General features: G+C 35.4%; 1 protein-coding gene across 1 annotated transcript in view; it reads left to right on the top strand.

The window, feature by feature from the left end:
• Window positions 1–9,536, top strand: part of LOC107699124 (orexin receptor type 2-like) — a 42,721-nt gene that overhangs the window by 16,218 nt on the left and 16,967 nt on the right. Inside the window, exon 2 of the mRNA XM_016500298.1 lies at window positions 4,833–5,011. Within this exon, the coding sequence (XP_016355784.1) occupies window positions 4,862–5,011 (150 nt within the window). The 5' untranslated portion in view covers window positions 4,833–4,861. The remainder of the gene's footprint in view (window positions 1–4,832; window positions 5,012–9,536) is intronic.

The following is a 9,536-nucleotide window of genomic DNA, read 5'->3' as shown; positions in this document are numbered from 1 at the left end:
TTTTTTTGGCTCTATATATATATATATATATATATATATATATATATATATATAGTCAGTTAAACTCAGGATTCTGTAAGGACTATAGTGAATTTCATTAGGGCAAAGAATTATTTCTCTTTAAATGTTAAGTCTAGTTCATTTTAATTGAAGTAAAATGTTAATTCAGTAAGAACCTGATTAAAGATAAATATCAGTGTCTTATATAAATTAGGTGTTAACTATTTTACAAATGTTAAAGTTCTTAAAGGGATAGTTCACCAAAAATTAAAATGGTCATCATTTACTCACCATCATAACATAACATAAAATAAGATAATTTGAGAAATTCAAGAATGTTTTGTCCATACAGTAGAAATCAAGGGTAACCAAAATGGTTTGGTACCATTCTACAGAATATTTTCTTTTGTGTTCCACAGAAGAAAGTAAGTCATATAGGTTTGGAACGACATGAGGGTGAGGAAATGATGACAGAATTTAATAGCAGTACATTTTCTGTATTCTAGCTCAAAATCAATGCTTTACTGTCAAGTACATTTCTATGTGACAAAAATGCATTATTCAGTAGGCTAATATTTATAATTATTTGTTTCTGTCCTGCTTTATTATTCATTTATTTACTCCAATTGAAGGCCCTAAAACCCAGCAAAACATTCACGGGGAACTTGTGGGCCAGATGGGCTGGATTTGTCCAGAGCTGAATTTTAACCCCAGTCCAGCCCTGTATGTTACTTTAGAGACACAATTTAACAGACCATCTGATGACTGGTTGGAGTTCAGTACTCAGATAAAATCCCATATTGCATTAACAAATAAAAATTATTTGAATAAAAATGATGAGAAAATTTGTCTCAAAAAGACAATTGACAAAAATTTACTTATATAAATTTCATTTGTACGTTTTAATTGAATGATGAATTAATAATTATCAATTTGTCAGTGCTGTCACAATGGTTCTTACCAGTTTTTAGAAACCACACAGGACCCTCATATCACCCTGTATGATTTCTAAAGAAAGAAACTGTCATATTGTCAATTTAGCAATGAATTCAGATCTTCCAATTGTACAAAAAATGTATGTGTGTTTGAACCATGAGGTCTTTGGAAATGTTTAATAGTTTGATTAGATGTTTGAAATCTTGTGCAGTATTCAGACGTGTGAAATCCAGATCTAGTTGTAGCCATCATGCCTTTTGTTCTGGCATAGACAGGTGACCATCTTTGATAGATGAATGTGTCAACATTATGTCCTGTTCTGTGATTACGTCTACCAGTAATTCCATTCTAAAAAGTGGAGCTGTTAGCAGAATGATGGGGATTGAATTACCGCTTTGAGTTTTAAACATTAGTTCTTCTCATTCTATGCTCTCTTTTCAAGGGTTACTTATATCATCTTATAGCAATTGTGCAGTTATGCAATACTCTGGCAGGTGAGAGTTCTGCCGCAAAGCTACTGCAGAGCTTTGATAAGTGTCAATTTTTTTTTTCCTGGAAGTGTACGAATGTGCTGGGGGGTTTCATCAAACAACCAGAGCAGGGGTGGTCATGTGATGAACACATGAAACAAGTGGAAAGACAGAAATAGAGCTAGACGTGCTACCACTGTGAGGATGCTTTGAAAATGCCCTATGCGCAGTAACAGTGTTAAATCAAAGCGTCTTCATGCGCCAACTGGAAATCCCCAAACCTCAAGTCCAGATTTTCCTGGCAAGAAGATTCACTACGAATATAAAAATATTTTTATTTTCAATAGCTAATAGACGAATAAGAGTGAATGTGTGCATAATACAGTATGTTGAAAACACAAAACTGCAAAATGTTTCTTGTCTCATCAGATTCAGTTATGATTTACATGAATCGCCCAAATGATTCATCCTATATTTTCAGTTCAAAGTGGCAACATTTGACAAAAAAGTCAAGTTTGCATCACAGATATTGGTCATTTCACATTTGACAAAAAAAGTATGTCAAATATTAAATGTTTTGCTACACTGTGAAAAAGATTCCATAAAATTTACAGTAAAAAAACGACAGCTGTGGTTGCCGGAATTTTACCGTAAAAAATACGGTAACAACGTTTTAGGTTTTACGGTTTTAACTTAAATTTACAGTTGAATACTGTAATTTCATTAACTGATATAATGTTAATATACCAACCTATTGAAGTACTGAAATCTGTTTTGTACCTTTGTAATACACTGATAACCACCCAATGCAGGTGGTGATGAGAAAGTCACATGATGAACCAAAGCCCATCACAAGCAGCCTTTAAATAATAACATATATAGAAGGTGCACAGTGTCATTCACACAAACACTAAACACCATCATGGTAACACACATGAAACTGAAATAATGCAATAAACAATCATTTAACAACATTAGGTGTAACACACAACCCTAATATACAAAACTGATAAGAAAAAAACTAAGAAACATAGTTATTTCAACAAAAAAACATCAAATTTGAAATGTAACGCAGGGAATTCTGGGAATGTCAATTTACGGTTATTCACTGTAAATTATATGGTCGTTTTCACTTCCAAAAACGGCATGCTACCGTACAATTAATGTCCAATACAGTTTTTCACCGTATATAGTAGGGGAATTTACCATTATCCATTTAGCAGGTTTTTACTGTAGCATTTTTACAGTCTTTTACCGTTAAATTCACGGTCATTTCTTACAGTGTACCTGAATCTTACCTCACACTATTTCACTAAAGAATTGCTAATGTTCATGCTATGTCTCTGTGAACGGTAAAGCCCGCCTTCTTTGATTTATTTGGCAAGTAATTTTGGCATTGATGAGTTTTGGCCATTTTTAACTATTGGAGGGGACTTATCCCCCTAAATTTCTGTGGTGCTCACAGCCCTGCGCTAGCTATAGTGTTGTCCATAACACCTGTAAGCTGGGATTCACTGACCGCTGGGCATGTCACTTGGGAATGAGGAAAGTTGGCAGCCAAACTGTGAAATGCGCCAAAACTAATATTGCCTGGGGCTTCAGGTCATTACATCACCCCATCTTCTGCTCTGCCCTCTAAGCTGATTCAACACCTGTGTCTTCATTCATTCTCAGGTTGCTTCACAAGTCCCAGTTTTGGGGACAAAACATTCAGTTGTATAACTTCACAAAACTCTCTGTAGTTTCATGGGTTTCACAAAGGAAACAGTGATCAGAAAAGAGGCTTGAAAGACCAGACTGTTCTGATAAATAAGAAAAAAAGGAAGATTTGCCACCTATCATACATTAGGTAAGAATGGCTTATCAAGACATGCTGGTGTACAACAATTATTCAGGACTGAGTCACAATACAGACCATTAATAATGAAAGCAGACAAATATGTGATTGTCAGTGTGGGCTTTTGTGAATGACATAATCGTTAGTTGAATGTTGAGAAGCAACCCAGCAATAAGATATTAATAGTCTTCTCATATTTCACCTATCACATGTGAAATACAGGGATTCCACGGCTAGTCATCACTTACAGCAGTGAATATTTCTAAAGGGAAGATTCAGTTTTCTGTGCCTTGTGACAATTTTCCAGTGTGTCAACTCACCCTAGTCTTTCCTATTACCTTGTATGGCCCATATTGTATTATAAGTTCATTCTTAACTGTAGACAAATGCTGGGTTTGTTAATATCTTTGGTACAGTACACGTTAAGTTTGTATCTGATATCTGTGTTGACACATATTGAGTAATAGCAAGGAGTTTGCATCAAAACATAATACATTTGCATCAAAACAGATTTCTTTCCTTTTACAATGGCCTCTGAATTATTGATTTTGTTAAGTGCCGCACTTAATAGTCTTAATAAAATCAACATTAATCAGCTGATGACACTTGGCTGCTTATCTGTGACTGTGTCAAGGAAGTTGGTAATCCACAGATATTTCACGTGTTATTCCTGAGAATGTGCATATAGCTTAATAACAATTACTCGTAATGAGTTAGAACAACATACAAATCAAGATAGCAGAGATAGTCTTTGATGATAGAGGATGAGCATTTTCAATCATATCTTATTTTAGTGCAGTTTTCTTTAGATGTCATCAAAATCCAAATACAGTTCATGTAAATCAAGCTGTTCAAATCAAGTAAAGATTCACATATTGATTGAAGTCCTTGCACCTTTTTTAAAGTGAAATGTCCAGTGAGTGGCACAAAAAACTAAAAATATTTCCTAAAAACTAAAAGGATTTTCTCTGCAACAGATTTTATATTTTATTACAGTGATTTTTGTATGTATCGCAGCAGTTCGAAAAGTAAATCTCTGGTGAGTGACGCTGAAAGGTTAATGCTCTATTGCGCTTGAAAATAACATAACCTTCCACCTACACTAAACCCTTCACTAAACCTAACCGATAGTGTTAAGCAAACATGAGATAAGCAAAGCATTTTCTGAAGCATTTCCATTTAATCTTGTTTCTACGAGTCTTTGAGCTTTTTGTTGAGTGTCATGACTAGTGTTTCACAGGATTCACAGCCTGAGTGCTCAGCATTGCAAATGTATGTACAGGAATGTTTTTGGAGCTTAAATCTAGGAACAGCCACGTTTTTCCAATGAGCAAATTCTGCTGTTCATTATCCCCTCCTTCATTACATTACTGTTCATTACTTTGCTTTTTGTTCATTCTATTTAAAATTACACCCTAAGTGAGATCCTTTCTAGTTTTCTAGTTGTGCTAGAAACATAGGACTAATTCCGTTTTATTTAAAAAATACCACCTGCTTTAATAACTTAAATGTAGTTAGAAATGTACTTGTTACGTCTGGCTATGGTTTTTACAGCCACAAAGTATTCTTCAAGGCATCTTTCTTTTCAGTTTGTTTTGCAGTTTGGAAAAACCATCAAATGCGCACAGTGACCAACTACTTCATCGTGAACCTGTCCTTCGCAGACATCCTGGTCACAATCACATGTCTTCCTGCGAGTCTTGTGGTGGACATTACAGAAACCTGGTTCTTCGGACAGACCCTGTGCAAGACGCTACCTTATTTACAGGTGAGGAAACTGACAACATATGTACTTTTGCCACTATATTTTAGTTTATTTTTGTAGGGAAGCCTTCTCAAAATTAAGTTTCAAACGTTTCGAGATCTGTACATTTGTGAATTATGACACCTTTGATCTTGAGCATCTATTACTTCTGACACATCAGTAGACCTACCAGCAGATTCTACTGCTAGAGGCTGTGTGCTCTTTTTTAAGTGAATGCTTTGCTTCCCCGTCAATAAATCACATCAACAGTTTAAGCTCTTTGAAATAGTTTTCTTTTTTTTTTTTGGAGCTAGAGATGTCCTGCCATAATATGACATGCTTGTCAACATCAATAGATGAAACAGATGGGAGTTCCTGAGGATGGCAACATGCTCCTCTGGTCATTTTTTAAGAACACATTTACTCAATCTTTTTTCTTGGAAGGACCTGATGATTGGACTTTAATATTTCATCTGTCATACCCTTCACAGTTTGAGAGCTACAAGTTCCGTTTGTTTCTTCTACATTCCTGATAGGCATGGTTATCTTCTCTATTCGGATGACTGAATATTAATGAGAGTTTTGAAGTTATCAAGACTGAAGAAGCAGCTGTGAGCCATGGCTGCAGCTGCTTCAAGTGTTGATATGTGCCTGAATAAAATCACTTTTTTTTAATCACATTCATGCCTTTTGACTCTCAAAGAAAGTCAAGTTGATTGATGCCAATATAATGTAGGATGCTTGCATCTTGCAAAAGTGTGCCAGACACTTAAGCGCAAACTTCTTTGAGCTGATGTTTAGAACAAAGCCAGAACATCAAAAGTAATTCTACTTGAGCAGCACTAGAGTATGGAAAAGACTCATATAGATGCTATGCCAAAGCGTTCAGACATTCACAGTATGGAGCACTTCAAAAGCATATCTGTTGGAAATTGACCAATTTGCACAGAAGACATGCATTGAAAATCAAGCAATAATCATGTCATCTGATGTCCTATTGTTTTAAATAGGGAACTGTTGTTTTAGAAATGGAATTTAAACAATCCACATTTACATTATACCTTATACCACAACTGAAAATATATATTTGTCAGTAAATCAAAGCAATCCAATCCAGAATGCTTCAGCTACTGCGCGATACATGCATGCATTCATGCTGATCATCGATGGTGGTCGTCATTTCAAATTTTCCAGGCCATTTTATGGGTTTACATTTATGCATTTGGTGGCATGATTATCACTGCTCCACTGATTTTAGCAAGTTGATGTTTTAGACCAGGGTTTCCCAAACGGGGGATCATGAGGGAACTGGGGTTCGTGGGTTGATGAAAAACTAATAATTAATTACACTGAATGTAAAATTTAAATAAATGGGGCTGCATGATAATTGCAAAATGATCCTGTGTTCAGCGCCTCAGAGCAGCTCGGTTCACAGTAAATGCAGTGAATCCATCTCTGCTTGTGCTGTGAATTTAATGTGCATTTGGCAATACAGCGTGTGCTAGGTTTACTTTACTTACATGCTTGCATTATTTCTTAGACAAAACTTTTGTGGACAGAAGTTTACAGCATTTTACCAGTATTTCACCAAAATAAAACCTCAAGGGTTTGAATGTTTAAAAGTGAAGAAATCAATGCATAAAGAGGCATAGGCATTTTGACTGTGGTCTGAGACACTATCACAAATAAACACAATAAAACGAGTTCACTTTAAAGTCAAGCTACAAAGTCAAAATAAAACACTTAATAAAAGATTAAATATTTATTCTATTTAATTGCATGTCATGAGACCAATTACCACCATCAGAGAACCGTGAACATGCAAATGTTGTTGAATTATTGAAATAGTAACTATTAAGTTCTAAGAGTAGGGACACACCAAACTAACACCGAAGAGCTAGCACTGAGGAAAGCCAATAGCGTGACGTCGTCTCACATCGTCTGTCGGGGCAAAATATTTGCAATAGAACACATTGGACAGACTACAGCCAACGGCCAACTAGCGTACCAGCAAACACAGAACGTTCCCCTAATGTTAGTGTTTGGTTCCTGTTTGGTTATTTTTTTGAAAACCAAGAAATAATAGATAGAAATATCGATCTCTTTATTGAATGATTACTTAAAATTAATATTATTATGTGAGTAAATATGATTTTGGATGGATTTGACATGCCTAACTGAAGATTCTAATCGAGAAGTTTTGTTTTCGGATCAAAAGAAAACTGTACAAACTGCACTTTAGTGGTAAGAAATGAATGTATGATATCCTACTTTAAGTCAAGTAATTGTTTATTATTTTTTTAATATCTGTGAATAAATGTCATATTTTATAAACAATAAATTGTGTTGAAGTCATTTTTTTTGGTGCTAAAGAAATGTAAAATCTGGGTACCCCATAATCGTACATATAAATGGACAAATTTAATCTTATTTAATATTACATATGATGGTTGATGTGCTCAGATTATTTTTATTAATTAAACAATAGATGCAATAGCAAGGGATGGTTTTTATAATACTGATCAGGCGTTCATACAGATCACTTCCATGCTTATTCTATACTGAGCCGCGAGTGTGCTGTATGATTACTGACGTACAGCGGGGTAACCATATCGGAGTAAAGAGGTTAGGGGAACGTTATAATAATGTTTGATTAACATTAGAATAACGTTCTACAAACCAAAAACTAACGTTCTAAGAAAACTTTCCTGGCTAACCAAAAACATACCATAAAAAAATAACGTACTGGGAACCAAAAACTAACATTCTGGGAACCAAAAATTGTTAGCTGGGGTGCACACTCTGCGCTTGCGTGAGAGAACATACTCTCCCATATCAGCAGGTGGCAGTAGTCTTTATTCGGCATTCAAACGGGGAAACTGGAAGAGCTAGAAATGTGGATATACAAAGCAAGCAGCGCTGGCTTTTACCATTGTTTACTCCAGCCGCACTCATTACCAACGGATTCGTGTAGCTTTTTCAGTCACACGCAATAAACCATTAGGCATTCGGAGTTAATGTATTTAAGAAAAATTAACAGACATGCAGCCCAACATGTTAACAAAATATAAAAGGAGAGAGAGAGAGAGAGCGAGCGCGACATCCATCGTGTAAATAATATGAAATTGTGCATAGTGTAAATTACATCCATTGATCTATAATAGAGTGCTGGATTGCTCATGACATCATAAAAGTGAAGCCACCACGACGCCATATTGGTATTCCCTAGTATTCCCATACATTCTATTGAGTTAATAGGAAATCGTACGATTTTAATGTGAAAAAATCACCTAAAGAGTCAGCGTTTTTATATCTGAAGTCTCCCGAACATTCTCACAATACAAACGTCCTGAGCAGTTATTTGTTTAATGTCGGGAATTTCTCCTGTGTATTAAAAACGTTACATTCATATTAGAGTAGCGAACATAAGATGAACATGATAAACACTGGACGGACGAAATCCACAACATATGCTCATTCTGAAATTTGAAAAAAGGTTTATGCTTTGTATACACATATACTTTAATTCATGTAATTTTAGTTTTATTATTTGAATGCAAATGTTTCGAAAATGATTTCATTAACAGCATTCATTTTGAAGCAGGTAATGATTTAAATTAAAGTTGGTTAAATAATGATTAATTCAGCATATACATAATGCTAGTAAAACGCCATAGAATTTTGGAGAGTCTGAAATAGATGTAGCTCAATCTGGACATTTAAAATATACACATAACTTCAGAGAAATAACGCTGACTACATACGGTACGGACTTGAAGACATGAAGCTTTATTTCCAAGATGATGCATGGTAAGTTTTGAATTTCAATATGTGGCGATTAGAACTTAGCACTAATTTAGTAATACCGACTACGCCACCTCGGGGCCTATTTCCAGGGAAATGCCCTTAACATTAGAGCAAGGCTCAAAGGTTCGTTTACTGAGTCAGATATCAGACATAAGTTGGGTAGAAGAGATGAAAACTTTATTTGCAGTCAATAAAAATATCAACTTTAACACATGAAAACACCATGACAAATCAAAAACAGAATAATCACCTTAATAGCACATATAGACATTACCATTTCAGAATTGAGGACTGGCGCTCCTAAGCAGGATGGACAGCAATCATATGTGCACACACCACAGCACACCACATCTGTTAGTGAACACAGGATTCAGGCGAGAAACCCACCACCAACACACGCCGATCCTCTGCAGATGGCCACCCCAATTGTGAAAAAGAAGCAAAAAAACAAACATAAAAACAAGAGAGACAAACACACACACACACACACACACACACACACACACACTAAACTAAATATTTAAAACACTTTAGTCAGGGTGACAAGCACCTCACACAACAGTTTTAAAAAGATAATTCACCAATTCTCCCAATAATCGAGGTGCCGCGTCCAGCAACCTCGACGACCAATTTGCTGACAGACTGAAGCAGGCAAAAATGACCTCAAATAAACAACAACAAAGATTCTTCAAATCACAACAAAAGAAAGAAAGAGACATGAATATATAGAACGCACAAAAAA

Source organism: Sinocyclocheilus anshuiensis, unplaced genomic scaffold (assembly GCF_001515605.1).
Source record: "Sinocyclocheilus anshuiensis isolate Anshui unplaced genomic scaffold, SAMN03320099.WGS_v1.1 scaffold166, whole genome shotgun sequence".
Lineage (NCBI taxonomy): Eukaryota > Metazoa > Chordata > Actinopteri > Cypriniformes > Cyprinidae > Sinocyclocheilus > Sinocyclocheilus anshuiensis.
The sequence above is the reverse complement of the archived record's forward strand: the minus strand, read 5'-3'. Positions and strand labels throughout refer to the sequence as shown.